Source organism: Magnolia sinica, chromosome 4, assembly GCF_029962835.1.
Source record: "Magnolia sinica isolate HGM2019 chromosome 4, MsV1, whole genome shotgun sequence".
Lineage (NCBI taxonomy): Eukaryota > Viridiplantae > Streptophyta > Magnoliopsida > Magnoliales > Magnoliaceae > Magnolia > Magnolia sinica.
Window position 1 is genome coordinate 111,050,089 of NC_080576.1, and position 24,613 is coordinate 111,074,701.

General features: G+C 39.5%; 1 protein-coding gene and 1 pseudogene across 1 annotated transcript; one reads left to right on the forward strand and one right to left on the reverse strand.

The window, feature by feature from the left end:
* The first annotated feature begins 7,478 nt into the window (after positions 1-7,478).
* LOC131243811 (small ribosomal subunit protein eS30z/eS30y/eS30x-like) lies at positions 7,479-7,894 on the forward strand (annotated as a pseudogene).
* A 7,908-nt stretch (positions 7,895-15,802) lies between these two features.
* Positions 15,803-16,967, reverse strand: LOC131244288 (AT-hook motif nuclear-localized protein 15-like; the record flags this gene model as incomplete). Its single annotated transcript, XM_058243922.1, has 1 exon — positions 15,803-16,967. A coding segment is annotated over one exon (1,134 nt), but the record flags the coding sequence as incomplete, so codon positions are not given.
* Between the last annotated feature and the right edge of the window lie 7,646 nt (positions 16,968-24,613).

Sequence of the window (24,613 nt, forward strand, 5' to 3'; positions counted from 1 at the left end):
CCTAAATCAAACTTAAGTTTGATCGATTGAAGTATCACTCTATCAATCGATGTTAGTCGTTATAAATCCATTGAAGCTTTTCCTCTACATAATTTACAATTGAATCTTTGTGTAGAAGATAGAATTTTGTGTTTTTGAGATCTTAATGTATCCCAAGCCTTACCAACACTCCTAGGCTCCATCCTAAAGAGATTTATGCCATCTTCTTAGTAATTCTTTACTCTAACGAGCATTTTTAGTTCCATTTCAAGAAGATCATGATCTTCAACATTCTTTAGAGATTAAACACCAACTTATAGGTAAATCCTCATGTCTACCATTCTCTATAAATGCCCATCTAGGTGAATCTCCAAGTGAAGCCAACTATCCCATAGCTGTAGGAGATTCAACCTTGCTCCCATTACCTTGGCATCTCAATAGGAAGATCATTGCCGATAGTTGATTTAAGAAAGCATAAGAAGATCAACTTCAAGGATCGGGGGAGCACGAGATAAGAGGATTCAAGAAAAGTAGACTCATCTCAAGCAAGGCATATCAACAAGGCTCAATCAAACTAGTAAGGTTGCTATTTTATAGTCTACTGAGTTTGAGATCAAATCTCATATATGTCCTTGTATATGACCGTCTCCGACGGGAGTACATAGGTTATTGTGCAAGACCTCCACTAGACACGGGTGCGTATGTGTTATTCTCCATGGGAGCCTCCATTAGGAGTATAAGTAGGTCTAAGGATTACGATCATAGTGCTTATTGGTTATCTAATAAAAAAAACCAAGTCTCCGTGGGAGCCACCAACGTGGGTGGAAATGTGTTCCACCTACATGGATGAGTACGTGTAGGTCTTGTAGGACCGTCACCAACACGGGTGTGTACGTGGTCCACCGACACGGGTGTGTACATATGGGTTTGTAATGAATCTGTAAAATCATTATAAATGTTAAAAGTGAACCTACTGGAAACCTTCGAAATAGTGAAATCCCGTACACTCAGAGGAGAGTGCGTCCGACAGGAGTGGCCGAACCACTATATATTATTATGTTTGCGATTGTGATTTGTGTACATCTATATTTATGCTTATGAGTTGAATTGTTGCATATGAATGAATGAATAGATTGTATGCTTAGTGTTTAGTTCAATTGCACACACTTTTATATATCTATGATTCTCACATAGATTAGTTACTCATTTAGTTGTATCCAGTGTTCGAAATATCGGTATCACGTTACATATCGCATTCATAAGATACGGATATGTATTGGTTTTCACATGGGATATATCGGTTGTATTGTGAAATGTATCGCTATTGTTGGAAACATGGGGAAACATTGGAAAATTGGTTGAATTTTTCGATGAAACTTCGGTGATTGTTAAAAAAGACATCAATATACACTTATAAATCAAAACATTATAAAAAATAAATACATATAATATGTTTTCTTTGTATGGGGTCCTAATCTATGTATTGTCTAACTAATTGATGCAAGTATATTCAATGCCTATTCATATAATTTATAAATGTAAGAAGACATGTGGAAATATAAGCAATACATTTAAAAGAAAAAGAAGAATCACTAGATTATGTTACAGACATGTTTGATGTGATGTTTGAATGCAATCCATGATTTTTCATACAGAACATGAAAAATCATGAATTTATAATAATTTGACACTAATTTAACATGATCTACAAAAAATAAGAGCATCGAAATTCGAAAATGCTCACTAGATCGAACGTGTGAGATATATCGTACTACTTGTGCGTTTTATATCACACTGGTGGGATACAAGATATATCGTGAGATATATCGGCCGATATCGTCGATATTTGAAATAGTGGTTGTATCTATTGTAGTCTATGAACTTGGACCCACTTGGCTTGGAAGCCTAAGTGTTAATTTTTTTTTTTAATTCGTGCACATTTTAAGTGCTCCTATTCAGCCCCCTTTATGATTCAGCCATAATTCTAAGCTCCATAAGCTTTCAAGTAGCGTGGTGTCATGTTAGACAAACAATATAGTTTCAGTAGTAGTGGAAAGCAAAAACAAGGTTACCTTCATGATCCCTAAACATGCCACATTCACTTCCTTCCCTCGAATTTGCTCTTAACGAACTATCTATGATAGTTTTACCTAGTCCTCTTTAAGCCTCCTCCATTTTGTGACTTGTGCATTTCCCTTTCTCTCCACCAACTAAGCCGTCCTTACTACTTTCAATCCAACTATCTCCAGGAAGGAGTTTTTCAAGTCTCCTAACATTCGCCTAGAATTTCTTTGATCGAACCATTAATCCTCCTAATCACCCCCTAAAATCTAATGTGTTTTTCTCATATTTCTAGGTGCTCCTGCTTAACCACGACTCCGACAATATTAGGCATGGCACTATTGTCAAATCAGATATCTTAAATCTGGTCCGGGATGCTCGACTAGTCGAGGGGCTGGCTCGACTAATTGAAGATCCCTTCAACTAGTTGAAGACAGTTTGACTCGAAGTCCAACAACGATGTATTTGGGACTTCTGGGACGCTAGACCAGTCGAGGGACAGGCTCGACCACTCGAATGGGTCCTTCAACCAGTCGAAGCCCTAGCTCAACTAGTCAAAGGTTACGCAGAATGCGTAAATTTGAGGCAGTTTCCGGCCTTTTCTAAAGTTGGTGCGTAAGTGGAGTTTCCTAAACTATAAATAGGGGGTCCCTAAGGACTTTCTATAGTATTCTAAGGCTTCCTAAATGTATTCCAAGGGTTTTAGGGTTACCAAAGGGTGTAGCAAGGGCGAGATTCGAGGTTGTTCGAATCGGGTAAGTCCTATCCCTTTGTAATTTCTATTTTCAAAGTAAAAATTTGTTGTTGTGCCGTGATTTTTTCCCGAAAGGGTTTTACATGTTAAATCTTCGTGTTTCTCTTGTGATTGCTTGCCGTTATTGGATTGCTATCCTAGATCCAAATTTGTGTGATTCCGCAACACAAATCTCAACAAGTGGTATCAGAACAATCGTTGGGGCACTGATTTGAATCTACAGGATTAGCAATAATGGAAGATTTCAAGTTTGACATTGAGAAGTACTCGGGCAAAAATAATTTTAAGTTATGGAAGATTAAGATAATTAGTCTATTAACCAAACAAGTTGAGGTTAAGGCCCTTGAGGGGCGGAGGTCGACTATGACTAATGGGGAATGGGAAACCCTTGATAGTAATGCTTAAGCCTCCATCCATTTATGTCTCGCGGATGAAGTTCTGTATAATGTTTTGAGAGAGAAAACCACAGCAAGTTTATGGGCGAAGTTAGAGAACATCTATGCAAAGAAGTTCTCTGAAAATCGCCTATACTTGAAGCTACAGTACTGTACCTTCAAGATGGCAAAGGGTGAATATCTGAAGGCACATATTAGTAACTTTAATAAATTGATGTGTAAATTGCTGGATATGGAGGAAGCGGTCAAAGATGAGGAACAGGCATGTATATTGTTGAATTCTCTTCCTGCATTGTATGAGTCATTCAATGACACAATGTGCACTGCAAATAAAACCCTGAGTATCGACACTGTTATCTCAGCCCTTCAAGGGAAGGCCATGAGAAAGCTAAATAGCAACATGGGAACATCATCTGATGCACTAATTATGAAGGGCAGAGATTCTGAGCGAGGTAAAGGATCTTCAAGGCCTAAATCCAAATCCAATGGCAAGGGCAAAGGAAAATTAATGTATTGGAACTGTGAGATGTCTGGACACATAAAGAAGGATTGTAAAAATCCTAAAACGAAGAAAGAAAATTTAATGGCTTCTTCCAAGGAGGACAATGTTGTCACATCTGATAAAGAAATAAGTGGTGGTGATATTCTGTCTGTTTCCATAATTGGTCACTTACACAACAATCATAAAGACGAGTGGATACTTAACGTAGAAACATCTTATCACATGACTCCTCATCAGAGTTGGTTTATCAGTTACAAGAAATGCGATGGTGGACAGGTTTTTATGGGCAATGACAATGCCTGTAATGTTGTGGCTATTGGTACAGTGAACATCAAGATATTTGATAGGATGGAGCGTAGCTTGAATGATGTCAGGCACGTTCCTAATATGAAGAAAATTCTAATTTCTCTCAGTGCACTCGAGGCTATAGGGTGCAAGTCCACTAGTATTAATGGTGTCCTTAAAGTTTCAAAAGGGGCACTCGTGGTTATGAGAGCATAAAGGTACGGAAACCTCTACAGGTTGATTGGGAGCACTTCAGTAAGTGGAGCAGCAATAGCTATTACAGATTTCACGTCTCTATGTATGTGGCATGCTCGTTTGGGCCACATGCGTGAGCGGGGCATGAAGGTACTATCTGATCGTTGTTTGATTCCAGCTTTTAAAAATTTTGATTTCGATATATACAAGCATTGTATATATGGTAAACAATCTAGATTATCTTTTAAAACTGAAAAACATGTATGTAAGAGAGTGCCTTGATTATGTGCACTCTAACGTATGGGGGCCATCATCAGAAGTTTCCATTGGGGGTCATCATGGTTTGTTTCATTCATTAACGACTACTCCAGGAAAGTTTGGGTTTATTTCATGAAACGTAAATCTGAAGTTTTCACTATATTCAAACAATGGAAGGCAATGGTGGAAAAATAATCAGGGTAAAAGGTAAAGGTTTTGAGGACTAATAATGGTAAAGAATTTACTTCCACTGAATTTAATGAATATTGCAAGGATTAAGGGATCATTAGGCACAACACAGTGTACCACACGCGCAAATAAAATAGTGTGGCTGAGTGAATTAATCGGACTCCCTTGAAAAGGGCTAGATGCATGTTAAGTAATTTTGTGTTGGGCAAGGACTTATAGCCAGATGTTGTTAACACAACCTACTATTTGGTGAACCGGTCTCCTTCTACAGCAACTGAATATAAAATCCTAGAGAAAGTATGGAGTGGTCATAAGATCGACTACTCAAATCTACGCATATTTAGTTGTGAAGCTTACTCTCATGTACCGTTAATTGAGAGAGATAAGCTAGACCATAGAACCAAAAAGTATATTTTTATTGGCTATGATATTGGTGTGAAACGTTACAAGTTATTTGACAAGGTCATCACTAGCCATGATGTCAGGTTCAATAAAAGCTCTATATTCCACAAGAATGATTAGGATGAGTAAGAGGAACTAGAAAGGTTGACCGTATATATCCAAGTTGACACAGATGATACTCAAGAAGAGACAAATGCGGAGACAGAGGTAGTGGAGCAGCCACCTGTAAGAAGAAACTCACCACGTGATCACAAGTTACCGGCAAGATACAGGGACAACTCTAATATTGCATATGCCCTCATTACAGAAGAGAGGGACCCATCTACTATTCAGGAGGCTCTTGATGAGCCTAATGCAGAAAAGTGAAAAGCGACTATGGATAATGAGATGGACTTGTTGCACAAAAATCATACATAAGAGCTGGTGGAGATACTAGTGGGACGAAAAGCAATCAGATGCAAGTGGTTATTCAAAAGGAAACAGGATAAATACAAAGTAAGGTTGATAGCGAAGGGTTATGCTCAGAGAGAATGAATCAACTTCACAGAGATATTCACGCCGGTGGTTAAGCAAGTGTCTATCAGATTCGTGTTGACGCTTATTGCCCAATACGATCTCGAACTGAAACAGATGAATATTAAGACTGTATTCCTGCAAGGAAAGTTGGAAGAGCAGATCTACATGAAGCAACCAGAGGGCTATGAAGTTAAAGGGGTGGAGAAAAATGTTTGCAGATTAGTGAGGTCGTTGTACCGCTTGAAACAATCGCCTAGGCACTGGTTAAAAAAATTTAATTCTTTCATATGGAGTCAGAAATTTACTCGGAGTGAATATGATCATTGTGTCTATTATAAGACACTGAGTGATGGCAGATTCATCATCCTAGTATTGTATGTTGATGATATGTTAATTGCCAGTTATTATATGTTTGAAATCTAAGTACTGAAGACTCGATTATCAGGGACATTTGAGATAAAAGATCTGAGGGCTACAAAGAGGGTTCTTAGCATAAATATTCATAAAGATAGGAAGAGGAGCATACTTTAGTTATCACAGGAAGAATACCCTAAAAAGGTGCTAATCAAGTATGAGATGGACCAGGCAAAGCTGGCGAGCGTTCCCCACACGGCTCACTTCAAGCTTTCCTCAGAACAATGTCCTAAATCAAATAAGGAAAAGCAAATTATATCTCATGTGCCTTATTCGAATGTGGTTAGCAGTTTAATATATGTCATGGTATGTACGAGACCAGATATTTCACAGACAGTCGGTGTTGTAAGCAAATACATGTAAAACCCCAGCAAGCAACATTGGGAAGCAGTGAAATGGCTACTTCGATACATTCGAGATACGAAAGACTACATCTTAACTTTTGAGAAGACGGGAACAAAATTGGTAGGGTATGTGGATTCCGATTACGCGGGCAGTGTGAATTCCAAAAAGTCTACTTCAGGACACTCATTTGTACTAGGAAGTGGAGTAATTAGTTGGATGTCAAAGCTTTAGTCCGTGGTGGCTCTTTTCATGACCGAAGCAGAATATACAGCAGTGACAAAAGCGTTTAAGGAAGATGTTTGGTTGAGAGGCATGATAATTCAGTTGGGGCTTCAACAAGAAGCCGTGTCGGTTAATTATGACAGCGAAAGTGCTATAAATTTGGTTAGAAATTTTGTTTACTATTTTCGTACTAAACACATTGATGTTCGTCACCACTTTATCGGACAGGTGCTTGAGGAAAGAGGCATAACATTGGAGAATATTCACACCAGCGTGAAGTGTTTACCAAGATTGTTCCTACAAAGAAGTTCAAGTTCTGTACAACTTCTCTAAGCTTGGCAATGACATAAAGAGAGGGACGGAGTGTGCACGAGAAGCGTTGATTGAAGCTATGATGCGATGCGGATATAAGAAAAGAGGTCAAGAAGCTACACGGTTAAAGATTGAAGACATGGTGGAGATTGTTGTTAAATCAGATGTCTTAAATCTGATCCAAGATGCTTGACCAGTCGAGGGGCTGGCTCGACTAGTCAAAGATCCCTTCAACCAATCGAAGACAGTTCGACTCGAAGTCCAGCAACGATGTATTTGAGATTTTCGAGACGCTCGACCAGTCGAGGGATAGGCTCGACCAGTTAAAGCCCTGACTCAACTAGTCAAAGGTTATGCAAATTACACGCGAACTACATAAATTTAAGGCAGTTCCCGGACTTTTTCAAAGTCAGTGCATAAGTGGAGTTTCCTAAACTATAAATAGGAGTCCCTATGGCCTTTATATAGTATTCTAAGGCTTACTAAAGGTATTCTAAGAATTTCTAAAAGGGTTCTATTGTTATCAAAGGGTGTAGTAAGGGTGAGATTCGAGGTTGTTCGAATTAGGTAAGTCCTCTCTCTTTGTAATTTCTATTTTCATAGTGAAGATCTGTTGCTTTGCTAACCCCCCTGATTTCCTCATCCTAAGTCGTGAGGAAGAAGAGAAACTCCAGCTAGTTCGTCGCTGTATCCGTAAATCCTAAAATACGCCATGGGTAAGGTACACGGGTCGCTGGCACGTGCCAGGAAGGTGAGGGGGCAGACGCCGAAGGTGGCGAAGCAGGATAAGAAGAAGAAGCCCCGGGGCAGAGGCCACAAGCGCATGTAGTACAACAGGCGTTTCGTCACAGCAGTTGTTGGATTTGGAAAGAAGAGGGGGCCCAACTCGTCAGAGAAGTAAGGTTGGTGTTGAAAGCTCTTTTGGTTAGTGATGTAGGTTGTTTTTCTCTGGTGAAATGTCATTTTCAGTGCTTTGTTATTCCTTTTCACAATGTTTCTTGGATATCGAATTTTTCATGATTAGTTGGGTGTGCCCATGTTTGCCATATTAAAAAAAATTTAAAATTTTTTTTTTTTTTTAAAAGATCTGTCGCTTTGTGCCGTGGTTTTTTCCTGAAACAATTTTTCATGTTAAATCTTTGTGTTTCTCTTGTGATTGCTTGGCATTATTGGATTACTATCCTAGATCCAAATCTGTGTGATTCTGCAGCACAAATCCCAACAATTATCCCTCTTGACATCTTAAATCTTAAAGAATGATGGGCAAGACTGCCCCACTCTTGGATTCTTCATTGTGTCGATTGATTATTAGCCAAATGAATGTTGAAAATTCCATTGAAGAAGTGACCTCAAATCTTTTTGGCAAAATTTCCATACAGAATATATGATTCAAGTCCTCTAGATCACTAGATTCTTAAGAATCAATAGATTCATCTCTCCCTTGTTCAGCAAAGAAGAGATCTCCTTCTTCTACTCTGAACACTTCCTCTCCTACAATCAGATGATCATCCATGCCTTCCCTATCCACATGGCATTCTTCTTTGTTAGATTGAGTGGTGTGCACAATAGTATTGTGTTGTGACAATACGGGTGGTGCGGCAGAGTGGCGACGACTGAAAAATGACAAACATCATGCTGCTATTGGTGATGGATGGTGGTCGGCAATGAGGAGGATGATTGCAACGATGGGTTTTTCTTGGGGATGGGTAATTGATGAATGACAGTCGACGACAGGGAAGAAGATTGTGGTGATGGGTTGCGGTGGCATAAATATGAGTTACGACATGAATGAAAATGGAGATGGACAAACCCCCTTTCTTGATCATTTTCATAGCTACAAGGAAGCTACTAGCATTGATGCCAACATAGCTAGAAAGAAGAAAAGAGAAAAGGGGAACCTTGGGCCATGGGTTTTAAGGGGAAGTTAGGGTTTTTAAAACCCTAGCTCTGATACCATATTAATTAAGGAATTGGATATTAAGTTCCCCTCTCCCCTCTTTTATTTATAATAAAATAATAATGAAATTGTTGGTAATATGAAGGACCACACACTACTATGGAGCACACCACTCACTTTAACATTCTCTTTCAAGCTCCGACCAATTCAAGACCTTAGACTAATTATTTACATCACCTCAATAAGGACGATTGATTGTTGAACCCAAACCCATGCTCTAATCTACCTTCCTTCTAGACTCTAGGACTGTCAAGTTCTGCCTTGAGTTTGCATCAACGCCTATCCCATTTTTCCTTTTTTCCACTAGTTCTTCTAATGCTACTGTCTATTTTTCTTTACCACTTCCATATTGAATTATGTTTTGCCCTTCTCAAAATCAAGCCAACACCCTTTCTCATCCTCTTCCTCCATCTTGAATTTTGGCCTTATATGACACTAAGACAACTCTACATCACCTGCACAACAAACGAAGCAAGCTAGACTCCCACCCTTTGCACACTAATGTTAACAAGAACCACTTCATTCATTAGTTTTTTTAGCAAAGATTGAGATTTTTGGGGGAACATGCTTATTTAAACCCATCGGGTCCAGGCTTTCTTGTTGTGACTGGATGAATCTGGTTCCAAGCTATCTTAGTTGAGAAATCACCTAATGTTGAGGCTTACCATATCAGATGGTCTTCCCTATTACTTATTCTAATTTCACATTTCCTCTGTTGTTGAAGCAGATCATTTATCACACACCCTTCAATAATCTCAAAAATCCAACATCCTCACCTCAACCAAAAATTGGCCATAGTCACTAACTTCGATTCTTTCAGAACCCTAACACCTTTTATTGTCAAGATCAAACCAGTGCCTGCTTGATTTTGGCTCCATAAATTCACACCCCCCCTACCTATCTTCTAGGTCAATTGTTAAATTACAAAGGACATGTTTCGGGTAATGTTATACCATAGCTTCAGGCCATATAGCCTGCAATTTATGGGATTCCTGATGAATTTGGTGAGATATCTAGCACCCATGTATGTATCCCATTTGGACTTGCCTTGTAACAACAAGAAACACATCTTCATTCCAATTAAGCTCATCATAACTTTCTTCAAACATTTAACTCCCAGACCACCCTCTGACATGGACAAACAAATCTTAGAGGACCACATCCAATGCCTTTTACTTCCATTTTCATTATCTACCCAGAAGAAATTTGCAAATGCCAACGCCATTTTCCTACAAGTGGTAGCTAGGAGATCAAGGGTTGCCATTGCGTGCAATGGATAGCTTGCTAGTGCATGTTTGATGAGCGTCAATCTTCTGGTTGGTGAGAGGAGTTTAGCTTTCCATCCTGCTATTTCACTTGTCATCCTTTAAATAAGCTATTGAAAGTGAATAGCCCTCAGTTGGCCTTTCGATATTGGAGCCCCAAGGTAGGTCATCGAGAGCTTCCTTGCTTGAATCCTGATAATTGTTTTATCACTTGCACTCGAGTCATTTGATGCTTTTGTAGATGTAATGAAGAAACTGTTTGCCTTGTTAATTCTTTGCCCTAAAGCATTCTCATATTCCTGTAATTTATAAAAAAAAATATTGTTGACAAAAGATTTCCTGCCATTCATAAAACAAGATCATGTCATTGGGTAATATTCAAACATAGAAGTGGAAGATAGTAGGATTGGCATTCTCCTTTCCTTACAAGTTAATCTACACCCCAACTTAGAAGTTTTATTGCTATAATGAATAATCTCAGCAAGGTATTCTGTATCGGTAGCGGTGGTTGTTATGGTCACCACCATTACTAATACGGGTATCAGCCGTAACAGTCAATACGAGAGCTTAACGGTTGAAATTTTTTTTTCTTTTTTTTGGAAAGTGGGACGGAGCCACTAGAATTCATTCATCTGAAACATGTACAGGCTTTCGGGAGGGTCCGAATAAAAAGAAAATGGACCACTCCTATCATGTAAACCTATAAAGACAAGACATAAAGAGGGAAAGCAGGCAGCCTGCTGTTAGGTAAATACAGCCCATTTACAGCTAGGTTAGTGTCTACGCAAGGATCCTAGACCTAATTTTTCCAGAACTAAGATCCCTCTGATAATCGTTGGAAGGTCGGATGGGTGCGAATATGTTCTATCGGGGCAACCTTCGCTAGCCGACCTGGCTAACCCGTCCGCCACTGTATTACGTTCGCGAAATATATCTAAAAAATTCAGAATAATATAAATATTTTAAATATGTATTCATTTTTTTTAAAACATATTTATGGTAACATAACGGTCCACTCTTTAGTGAGAGTGTTGCATCGAGTTGTCTAGTGAATTTAATGTTTACACATTATAATCAAGCATTGAAACTAGAAAGAAAAAAAGGCATAAATACCACGTTTTTCAAATTTTTTTTTTTAAATGGTCTCTCAAAGCTTATATTCGCTCAATCGCTTCAATCTACGGTTTTAATCCTAAAAACTATAGTAAGAATGGTCAAAATCTGTTATAAAATGATATAGGAGAGTTATTAGAATGAGAAAAGTGAATAAATGAGGAGAAATTGATTTAAATAGAAAAAAGTGATTATTTTTCAACCATTATAGGAGTAACGGTTGTTAGGCACCGTAACGACCGATATGGTTCCAAAAAAACCTTCTATCTCGTTTCACCCCCGTATTGCATAACGATCGTGGTTGTTACCTATACATATCAGCCTTTACAGCCATATCACAACAAATACGAGAGACCTTGAATCTCAGTGAAAGTGGGTCTCCTTGGCAAAGCCCTCTAGTTTGCTTGAAAACCTTAAGATCCTACCATTCACCATGATGGAAAACCAACTATTCTCTAGCTTTTTTTCCACCATTTCAACTTATTGAACCAAGAAGCCAAATCTTTCAAGAATGTGTGAAGAAATTTCCATTCCATCCTATTATATGCATTTTCCATATCTATCTTGAAAATCATATTTCCACCTCTCACCTTGCGGTTAATCTTGTTCACCATTTCATTCGTTGGCGTCATACTCTCTGCAATGCTTCGGCCACACATAAATGCCCCCATGTTCTTCTAAAATGATCTTAGGATGAATCTTGGCAAGACAAAGAGATAGTAGCTTCGAAAATATCTTGTATATGCAATTACATAGGCTAATGGGTTTAAATTTCACCAATCTTTCAAGATTCAAGTATTGTCTTTATCGAACACTATTATGGGGATGCATTCATGGAGATCTACTGAAAAATGTTTGGATTGACCAATTTTTTATTGTTCTGAACATCATGGTGGATTACATCTATTGGACAAGTTGGATATCATAAACATGTTACGCGAGCCCCACAATTCTCTGCTTTACCACTTTCTAAATTTTTGTTTTTATTTTTATTTTTTTAAAAAAAAGTGTACAGCGGGCATTTTGGTTATTTCACCACTCAAAAAGCAATTCCTTAACATTTCGATTCGTAGAGGCATTATTTGGTAAAATCCTAAATTGTGAGGAATTTTGCGGTAAAAATCCAATTCATCAATCAAGGACATGAAGTGAGCTTAGCTGTTGCATAATCACATGTTCCGTGCATTAGTCCTATATTTGACAACATGCATTCCACTTTCTTGTCATTTTCTTGCTTAAGGTTTCTACTCTGAAGGTTTCAATGCATTAAACTCTTCTTCCATGGATAAGTGCAATTCGACTTAGTCTAAAGAAGATTCACTATCAAAGAAAACAAATGACCAAATGGATTTGTGCAATGCTCCTTCAACTAGCTTACACAATGATTCTATAGACTCCACAAAAGCAACATTAGAACACTGACTACAGTCAAACCATCTTCACAAGATTTTTGAAGCTTTGGACATGAGAAATATTGGTATGCTAATATTAATGTTCCCATCAGGATCTTGTAGGGTAACCCATTCCTTTAACCTGTAATGAAAGCATTGCACCAGGTGATTCCTATGAATGATAAACAAAGCTTCTTGTTTGTGAAAAAGGTTCTCTCTCAAATGTCATACGTGATAGTATATCCAAAAACTAATAATCTTCAACAGAATTTGGAGCTTCTATGGAAACTGCAGCTTCAATTAGATCTGTGACATTCTTGTTATACTTAAATGTTGTGTAATAGTATATCTAAAAACTAATAATCTTCAACTAAAGTTGGAGCTTATAGGGAAAGTACAACTTCAATTGTATCTCTCACATTCTTGTTATACTTAGATTTTCGCCTACAATATTATTCACAAACTTGGTACGTAGTGTTCGAGTTTGCTCTTAACCCTGAAGAAGCTCAAAGCTCATCAAAATGCCTTATCTATTGCTAATATTGAACAGCCACTTGGACCTTGGTGATCATAACAAGTGACATTCCAGCCACTTGGAAAAAGTAGATGCATGCCGTCCATTTTCCACCTTTTTTGTTCTTGTACATTTTTTTTAGATCACCATATAATGTTTCCTTAATAACTACTGAAACATCTCCAATCATGACAACATTAAACTTCTTAGATTTTTCAAACATGGCAAAGGCATTGTCAATTTTATCATCTCACCATCCATCTAGTCACATAAATTCCCTTGATTTGTGCCAAAATTTTACTATCGAGTCATCATTTTACTTCATTGCTCTAATTTCCTTTCTGAAGAAAATCCTTCCAAAGCAAGCTCAGTTGAATGTTACTGTGGAGAATTGATGATCCAGACGGCGTGGATCATGTGTAGAGCCTTGCAGCTGTTCTTACTCCACAAGCCCAAGTAGAGAACAATTCCACCTTGGTTCTATTCGTGATTCCCAACCCAACAGTTATCACTTCAACCAATCATTTTGATGTCCACATAATCTCCCCTATAAGAACATATGGAAAGATTACGCTCAATACTGGCACGGTGACCTCTCCACAAAGCCACTTACAAAATCTCAATTCAAGCAGAAGCCCGCGGCTGTTGATAAATCTTCTTACCAATGTTAAACTACCTGGTATAAAATAATAAATAGCACATATGGAAGATCGAGCTAGCAAGAGAGAGTTTGCAATAGAGAAAATGTTTTCCAATTTATAGTAAAACTCCACATGGAAACTTCCGACTTAAACTAAAAGTTCTATTCTACATTTGTTTTTAATAAAATATATTTCCTGTTTCATAGCATACACACCACGAAATATATATAATATAAAGCTAACGGATATTTTACTTTCAAGATTTTTAAACATGATCGAAAAATGCTTAAATTAAACATTTTTAAACATGTCGTTTTGTCTTTTCTCACATACTTTTCCCATAAACATTAAATTAAATTCATGCAAATAAACTTATGCAACGACAAAACGTGATCATTAAAATGCACTATTTTCCTAACCTATATTATGTTAAGGAGACAAAAGGGATCTTTAAAAAACCCTGGAATGCCCACTTGCACTCATGGATAATCTAATAGCTCTCTATTATCTATTGCTTTTTTTACCATCCACAAAGACCCATCGAATGATATTAGCCTTGACAATAGGATATGCTCAATAACTCCAACCGTGAGTTTCTACAAGTGGGGCCCATGGGCTCTATGATCCAGAGCATCGATGGATGGGGATTCCCCAAGACCCCCTAGATTAATTAGAACACCATGCCCTCCAATCATTGGCCTTTTTACTGCTTACCGTTGATCATCCCCCTACTGTCTTCTCAACCGTCTATTTGCATGCGGCCGATGGAAGCACCAAGATCGTTCAGCTCAATGGAATTTTGAAGCGCCTCCCAGCAACATTAGGGTTCACCATATCAACAGTTCAGATCTCCAATAGATGGGACCCACATGAACAAACTCAAGGATTGAGGACCGTGAAGCTTCATGAGGTTCGTATAACCACCCCAAAAGTCATAATGGGGGCAATCTCTTGATGTCAAAGCATGCACCCAAAACCCCCAACAAGCCCATTCCAACTTGCAGTGAAACGACCCTTTTGAGGAAAGATTCAGATGAACGAACCTTATCATTAATTTCCCATTTCCTACCCACTCAAAGAAAGCATCCCAAGATCTAACGACTCCACATAAAGTGAAAAGTTATTCACACACATCCTATTGATGGATACACCCATAGTTTCCACTTTTTCATCATGCAATACTACGAACCTTTGCTATTGTATACCCAAAAATGGAATGGATAGGTGTTTTTAGATTTTACCGGTCGAGATCTGGCTCAGCTGACAAATGACTTGGTACATACACGCCTATTAATGTGTGCATGTATTGCATTTAAATGTTTCAGAATGTCAACCCACAAAATCCATTCATCAAAATACCCATCTCTACATCTCTATCCACTAAAGCTTGGTAGAATTAATCCTAGAAGTAAAAAAAAAGAAAAGAAGAAGCTTGGTAGAATTATGAATGGACACAGCCAATCAGGGCCATCTAAATCGTGGACCTGGTCGTGGATGGCGCAGCCCAAAAATCACGTTGATCCAGTGATCCTAACCATCCAACTGGTGCTGATCAATGTACTGTTGAGAAGACAAATCTCTGGCATTCAAATTGGACGGTTACAATCGTCTAATAAGTGTGATTATTTGGGTATGATTTATCAATGATCTGGCTGGCATCTTGGATGGTATGGATTTGTTTGCATGTGTTCCGCATGCACTGTGGATGTGTTTGCAACAATTTAGCACACTGGCAAATGCATACATTAGTCTCTCCCACAAACAAAGAAGAGTCAAGACTCTTACCAGCTATGAAGACGTTTCTCTGCAAGAATTCAATGATTTGAGTCACCAACTTCATTGCCTGAGCTTCTTCTTTTCTACAAAGACTTAAAAATGAATTCTTCCATGGAGAGAAAATCAAAGAGAAATCCATCAAAGAACATAACATTAGAAAACAAAATAAAAGATGGAAATTATGAGAAGATTAAAATTTTTAAAAAAAATTAAAAAAACAAAACATCAAATTCACAAGAACAGTAGTCTACCTTGATTCTTGCACTGTGTACAGACCATTTAAAAAAGACCTAAATCAAAGATAAGAGTAGAAAAAGGAAGAAATGCATGTGATTTTCTTATTCATCTTAGTAAGATGGCGGTGGCCTAGTTGGTGGACCCCACCCATACACATCATGGTGCAGCTGCCCGTTTGGTAGCAGATTGGGTGGTAGATTGTATATGGGCAGTGATGATGGATCAGGCAAACCATGAGACTGTGATCCAGATAGGTTACTAGATCCCGAATTTACCCCTGGAGATTGCTGTAATTGCATTCCCTCCGGCGCTGCGGCCGCAGCCGCAGCTGCAGCCTCCTCCTCCTCCTCATCGATCGGCAGCCGCTCGTAGGTTGCATTAGTGAATGTCGCAGCGATCACCATCACGGGGCCAGACGCGATAAGCGGGCCCACCACACTCCCACCCACCACTTGCCCCTGCCCACCAGCTAAATAGACAGTCAGCCCAGTCGCACCGGGTGGCGAAGGTGTGGGAAGGAATGCACCAGATAGAGATAATATCTCAAACCGGCCATGGAGGGTGAGGACGGCGCCGGGCCCAGCAGGCTGGCGGAGCGTGACGTTGGTGACGATGCCGCTACCACTGAGAACACAGACCCCACGCTGACGGCGACGGGAGAAGGCAGCGACACTGTCAGCTATGTCACTTCCACTGCTGATTTCCAGCACATGGCTGCGGAGGGCATTGGGGCTTTCTCGGGTGATGATGATCGGCGGCTTGGGCTTGTTCTTCGACCCGGGCGGGCGGCCACGGGGCCGGCGGCCACCGCTCCCGCCGCTGCTTCCCTCCACCGTCTCCTGACCTGCTGTCTGGTCCTCCGCCTCAGCATCGCCGCGGCTGTCCTCGTCTTCCTGGATTTGGTTCCCAGCATTCGAACCGTTGTTGTTGTTGTTGCTGCTGCTGCTGTTAGCAATGGTGTTCTTGCTTTCCATCAGCTCTTGCTCCCTTCTCGATCCGAAGCGACCCAACCCTCCCAAATGATCGTCGTCAGGGTCCCGTATGCGAAGGGACGGAACCGAGAGATCGACTCCTCCCATCGCCACATTCCCGCTCCACCACGGGTTTGCCAGCTCTTCTATTTTAAAATTAAACAACTTCTCTTCACAAAACACCAGAAGAAGAAAACCCAATTCTCTCTTTCTGTTTCTTGCTTCTTCTCTATTGAGATCACATGAAAAACACCCACAAATTAAAAATCTATAAATCTGAACTATAAATCACTTCAGATTTATTTTTTCTGAAAAACCCAATTGAGAAAAATCTACAAAACCTCTTTTTCTTTCTTCTGTTATTCAATCAAACCCATATCAGCTCGCCTGACAATCTTCCGTCACTCTCTTACTTAAAAAACATCACCTGGTCATCTTAGCCTTCTCTTCATTTCCTTTCAAAAACCCATCTCAGAAACCATAGCTATTGCACCAGATGTGAAGGTTCCAGATCCTTCTTCAATTCCCAACAAGTCCAAAAATGTAGAAATCTGAAAATAAAAGGAAAATGGAAAAAACCCAACCTTCAAAAAAGAAAAAGAAATGGGAAAAAAAAAATACGTGTATCGGAATGATCTCTGCTGCGGTTGCCAACCTCTGAAGACACAACAGCAAAGTACAGTATAAGATCTGAACGGCTGTTTCAGCCTTTCAATTCAGCCTGTGGCGTACGATAAGCAACAAGACACCCATGGCGTACGATAACCAATCAACCTCTCTCACTGTGAGGTACAAGAATCTATGATGAGCCAACCCCCCCTCTTGTTTAGAACTAGATTGCTGGTTTGAGGAGTTTATATGATACTCTTGCTGCGCATGACCATTGATACACAGGCATTCAGAACTTGTACACGTGGCATATATTAACTTAAATAAAACCGATTAGGATATGAAACCCAATATTAAGAATGCATAATACTAATATGAGATTGGTTAAAAAATCCTAAACTCTGATTCGTGGACACTTGTTTCTGGAAATAGGACCGTTAGATTGTTTTATTTTTTTACCGTCCAATGAAGATCCACTAATCCAATAGTAAGATTATCAAATAATCTTAAAACTTTGTTCGTAATATATATTTCACTAGGTAATATGATTTGGACGGTTTGATTAACTACTTGCTTGCTACGTTTGCAATTTCAAAGTAATTTACAAGTGCCTGCGTAAATATTTTCATACTCTGCCAGAGTACCAAAGTTTTTCTCTTCTGTATCTACGTGGGATCCCTGCTCCTGTAGGCCCCCGTTTGTATCTTAGTCTGTCCACGCAGGGGATCTGTGGGACCCACCATGATTTATATATTTTATCCACGCCGTCCATCAAATTTTTTAGATCATTTTTTGGTATGATTACAAAAATGAGATAGATGTAAATCTTAAATGGACCACACCACGAGAAGAAGTGGTGATAATAACACCCACCGTTGACCCTCCTAACGGACACAGTGATATTTATTTGCCATCCAATCTGTTCATAACGTCATATGGGGATGGATGAAGCGAAAACATAAATACCACCTTGATCCAAAAGTTCCGTGGCTCCCAAGAAGTTTTTAATGGTGGAAGTTTTAATCCCTACTGTGTGATCAACATGAAAATTTCATCAGCCTCATTTTTGGATTTATAATCTAAAATTATATGAAAGATATATGGACGGCGTGGATAAAATGAATACATCATGGTGGACCGCAAAGATCCCAGCTGGACGGATTATTATCCAGGCGGGGGCAGGACGCAATCCGCCTCCCCCTCTGTAGTTACGATGCAAGAGATACTTTGATACTCTGACGGAGTGTGATGGATAATACCAAGGCAGTTAGAAATTGCAGATATATTTCAAATTAAACCGTCCAAATTATGGGTACTAGTGTAGATGTGTCATGAATTTTTATTTAAAAAAAAAAAAAAAAACATTTATCTTATTTGACTACGTAACTATCAGATTTCCAGAGATTTATTGGACGGTTCTGAATGAAAAATATCCAATGGTCTTAAATTTAAAAAACATGTTTGCACAAATCAGAGGTTAGGATTGTTCAACGAAGACGATTTTTATATTCTAAGTCAGAGACAGTGAGCTCCACAAGTTAGTCGGTTGAATTTGAGGTAGTGATTTCCACGTTTACCATATCTAAGTGCTTGCGTATCAAGCGTCGTACGCCTCCAGAGTATATCAAACAACTCCCCCTGCTCGTACCCGATGATAAGTATATTTTACTCGAGTTTCACATTGCAACTTCTCCCAAGTGGGCCCCAAGCCTTTCGCTCCGTGATCCAAATCGTTGACCTGATGACCCCACGTGGATAGTCCAAATCCTCAACTTTCAATTTTTAAGTGGTGATAAATAAATGCAGCAACGGTCCAGATTCAACCAAAACAAGTGCCAAAAAAATGCGAGATCTAGGATCTCCAATTGAGGAGAATCAAATTGAAAACCAACATATCAACGGTCTGGATTTGTAGACTGTGGGCCACCGATGTCCCAATGAAAAGGCAGAGCGAATATCCTCGGTGGAGCACTGTATAATAAAGTCCTGGCTTCTGTGAGAGTGTGGGGTAACGTGCGCGTGAGAAGGTGGAGAGGTGGGAAAACGTCAATGTCGTGAGTCCCGACATGGCATCGAATGCCTCAGGTCCGAAGAGCATAAAAAGGTTGGGCCCACCGCCGGACCTAATACAATGCCCTAATCAGCATGACAATGATGGGGATTATAATATAGGGAGTTGTCTTATATCCAATGCAAGATCAAGGCCATCCATCTGGTTGTAAATTTCCACTGTACACGTGGCATGTATACGTACTAAAGCCCAAGTGTCCAAATCTAAAGGGCACCAGTGTATATATGGTCATACACGAAATCAGATTGAATGAATGGTCCTAGTCTCTTGTAATGGATGTTTGTTTGTGGGTCCCACTATTTGAACAGTTTGGATAGGGGTATATGTTGCCACTGTACACTTGCCATATACATATGTATCAAAGTCCAAAATGGACCGTTTGTGATGTACATGGGCCATTCCGCTATTAACTGGATGGTCCCGATCTCTTCTAATGAATGTTTGTTTGTGGCCCGTTTGTGTCGTATATGGACCATACCTTGATTAGCTGGATGGTCCCGATCTCTTCTAATGGATGTTTGTTTGTGGGCCCCACTATTTGGATAGTCTGGATAAAGGTACATGTACGCTACATCTGCGTGCATGCATATTGTATGGTCGTGCTACGCCGGAATACTGACGCTTTTCCCTTATCATGATGATATGTCCGATGGGATAGTACCGTCAGATCGAGGTCAGACGTTGGATAGGATGGCCACGTGTAAGCTGCCAATGGGCTGGTCCGTCCGTGGATAGGCCGAGCGAACGAAAAGACTGAAGATGTCTGGTCTTGATTAGCGACCGTACCGGACGGTGGCGATTCTCGCTACTGAAGTGACAGCACCACGTTCTGTGGGCCCCACCATGATATATTTGTTACATCCACACCGTTCATCCATTTTGAGAGATCAATTTAGGCATGAAACAAAGAACGAGACAGATCCAAAGCTTAAGTAGACCTCACCATAGAAAAAATTGGGAATTGAACGGCTACCCTTAAAAACTTCTTAGGGCCACGGAAGTTTCCAATCAAGCTGATATTCGTTTTTCCCTTATTAAATGTCTTTTTTAACCTATAAACAGGTTGGATATAAAATAAACATCATGGTGGACCCTAGAAAGGTTTCAACGGTGGGCGTCACTGTCCCCACTGTTTCCTATGGTGGGGTCCAGTTGAGCATTGGATCTGTCTCATTCTTTGGTTCATGCCCTAAAATGATCTCTCAAAATGGATGGACGGTGTGGATACAACACATACATCATGTTGGGGCGTAGTGACGTCACTTCAGCAACAAAACTAGCTACTGTCGGGTTCAGTAGCTAATCCGCGTCCTGCTAGACCTGTTCAAAATCCAGACACGAACCAGCGCTCGAGCGGACTGTTGGCAGCCTTCCACTTGTCAGTAGCCCATTGGTAAGAAGATACGCAGCCATTGGCTGGGCGTGATTTCCGTTTATCGCGATGCTCTCAGCTGGAGTTCTCACGTCTATCTTGGGAAGATGGAGAGCATGGATCCAACGGTTGGCGACCCCCTACCATCGGTGATCTAGGGACCCTCCTTTATCCAACAAGGTGGGGCCAGCGCACTATCCTCAGTTCTCACCGAAGTAGGTCGAGAAGCCTTCTCACTCGATCGTTGCGTCTACTTAAATGTAATAGGAATCCGTTTGCTACAGGTACGGATCCAGCGTTTGTCGCCGCCCGATGGGACCCACATGCAGAGTGATCCCCTGATTTTCGATACGATGCTATACGGTCCACCCAAAGGAATTTTCTCCAAAAAGATTATTGTCGCCACAACTATCTGTAGATGAATTGAGAATCACGAGGAAAAAAATCAATGGCTGCCATTCATCATCATCATCATCGCCACCGTTTGTTGGGTGTCATCTGACATTCAACTCCAAAAATCAAAGGGTACGATCATCACTGACGCATGAGTATAGGATAAAACTTTCATTTATGGTAGCAACATTAATATGGACGGCTCAAATCATTGTACTATCTCAACGCGTGGGCCCCATTGGCCGGCGACACACGCTCCATCCTGAGTCCCGACAGAGGCAAAACGAACTCCGGTCATTCATTTGAAATGGTGCACTAGTGCTCTTACGATGAGCTCCAACGGGAATTGAACTGATGTGGACCGTTGATTCATTGAGCCGCTGCAGAGGTGGATTCCCAACGGTAGAAAATTTTGACTTGCTGGATGATCTTAGATGATTCTAAAATCTAATGTGGCCGACAACATTGGTGGATCCCACATCAGGTGGACCAAATCATATAGATGAGACAATGCCGCCCATCACATTAGTGGACCTTTTCTTGGTCAATGCTGACTTCTACTAATATTATATTCTGCCGTACGCGGGTTTGTCACGGCATGGCAATTGGGATCATCTAATCAAACAGGTTTTATAGGTGGGACCCATTCAATGATCGGGGCCCTAGATCGTTATGCCACGTGTACGATCCAGATGGAGATAAAAATTAGGGCATTCGGGCATGGAATTGATAAGTAAGAAAATGACAGTCTCTCAAGCATGGCTTTATTTTGCCACGTTGGACACTCAGATCCAGCATGTTTTCGCTAAGGCCCACATACTGAGTGGTCTGATCAGAACATCATGTGAATCCTATGCTATATGGACCACCATTGTCTTAAAATTTGAATGGCTTAAATTAAATTCTAAAAATCAAAGGTTGTAATCATAGTTTTAAAGAATCTGTGGGGTAATAGTTTATTTATGGTAGCAAAGAGGATGTGGATCATTCAAATAATGGACCATCTCAGCATGAGTGTTCATTGGGTCACCACACACATTGAATCGCCAGTTACCTGTTTAAATCATAACACATGGGTCGAGTTTGTTTAGAGAGAACCATGGAAAATGATATGTAGATGTGACAATTTTCTTTGTCTATAAAGTAAAATAGAATGGAACTTAATTCCGTTTTTGTAAGTTTCTTTAAAATTGATATATATATATATATATATATATATATATATATATATATATATATATATATATATATATATATATATATATATATATATATATATATAAGAAGAAGAAGAAGAAAACACTTATACATGTGTAAATAGAGGGGTATTATGAGATTGACATTAAGAGCTTCCAATCAGATCGAGCTATGTGGGCCACACTGTGATCATATTAGATATCCATGTTGTGCATTTGGTAGGTCTCCTCTAAGTCATGAGATATTCTAAAAATCAGCCATATTCAAAATTCAAGTGGGCCATACCTTTTAGAATAATGTGAAATTGTGTCTAAAATATCTAAAACCACTTAGCAGAATTTACCTAAATTTATAACACAGCTCAAACTCAATATAACCCGTCATTTAAATGGAATCATACAGTAAATAAGCTGGATATCTGAGCCACATCTCACAGGCCTTATAAATGATCATGAAGGTTTGAAAGAACAGGTGTCTAATCTCAACCGTTATTTGTGATGTGGCCCACCTAAGTCATGAATTGACCTAAATTTAAGCCCGTTGCCCAACACAAAAGGATGCATTTGAGTGATAGGATGGATGTTGGTCACACATAGCCATGGGTTATATTTTATATATATATATATATATATAAAATTAATTTATAGGAAAAAGCCCCAAAAAGTTTAGTTGTTTTCGTTTATATTATTTTAACATCAATGTGAGACTGTCAATGGTAAAAAAGTGGGAAAGTGGCTATTATCAAATTTCTTTTAAAAGAAAAACAAAAAAGAACAATACCCTTTTAAAGAAAAATTCATGTAAAGAATAATAAATTTTCACAAATCAATTTATTATCAAAATAAGTAGAAAATAATTTCTTTGAATGCCTGCTTCTACTTTTAGGATGAAATCATTCAAGCGTTTAAAGTTCATTGAATGCTTGAAACTCGAACCTTGGATTCAATTCAAGGAATGCCTGAAAAAAGGTGGAATACCCATTCACTCCAAACAAGCACTCAAAAATGGAAAATTGGTAAAGACATTATATGGTGGGGCTTTCCTGATGCATACCATGTGAGTCAACCATAGTAATGTTGGCAAGAAAACCTCCTGAAATTAGTGGTGGGGATGGTAATGGGCCATGTTTGGGCCAAAATACTATAAGTTCCAAGGCCGTAGCCCAAATGGCCTAACAAATCCTTTTTATTTTATTTTTTTAAATCCATCCGTTGATTAGGTGGCACACGTGTAGATGAAAATGTACAGTTTGATAAATGAAACCAATTCACTATGTGAGATGCAGGTGTAGCCTAACTGGGATTTATCCATGTAGAACAGAACACATGTAAATATGAAGTTGGGTCGGGTTAGGCTGGGCCAGGTACAATCCAGCTAAAATGAATTAGAACCCAAGTCCGGCCTGAAATAGATTGGGCCATGCATGCCAAGCCAAATCCCATCCGGCTAAGATAATAGATCCAAGCCGCCAGATAAAGTGGACCACCGGTCTGTTGCCACCCTTAATTGGGTGCAAGTCAATTACTCTCACCAAGCTGATGATACTAACCATTTGATCAATCCAAAAATACTTGAACGAATTAAGGATCAGCTGCATATAATGTGCGGTGGAGATGGGCCACATCATACACTTAAACGTTTTGAAATTTAATTCTGTTATTCCTCGAAGAGTGAACTTTAAAGTTAAGTGTATATGTAATCCGAACCGTCCAAAAGTAGGCAACATTGCACTACAAAATCCTTAAATGGTTGGATTAATCCTGAGTGTCATCCAAAAAGAAAACTATATACTGGATGGTGGGAATCTATATACTGGTCCCGTGAATGTTGACATAGATCACTCACGTGGCAAACATTGGTATTTTTATAATGGGAATGTGGACAGTCTAACCTAGCTATCTAATCAATGGTTAAAAAAACTGGACCCCTAACAAGTTCAGATCAAGCCCAAATCCAAAACCCATCAGGTTGAGTTAGATTTAATACCTCTCAGTGTCTTGATCAGACTGAAACCATGGTTTCAATAACCACCGTTTTAAATTCAAATTGAACCACCATTTTAAATTCGATAAGATAATCCTAACCATTGAATTAGCTGCTTGCGAATGGATTGTCCGAACCATTTTATCATAGAAAGGTTTAATGATGGATTTGGAGTGTTCATTCCACGGGCCCACCTTGAGTGATCATGAATCACTAGAATCACTTCGATCAGACGGTTAGAAACACCCTATTGATGGCATGCGAAACAAAAGAAAAGAAAAAGGTATCAATTGG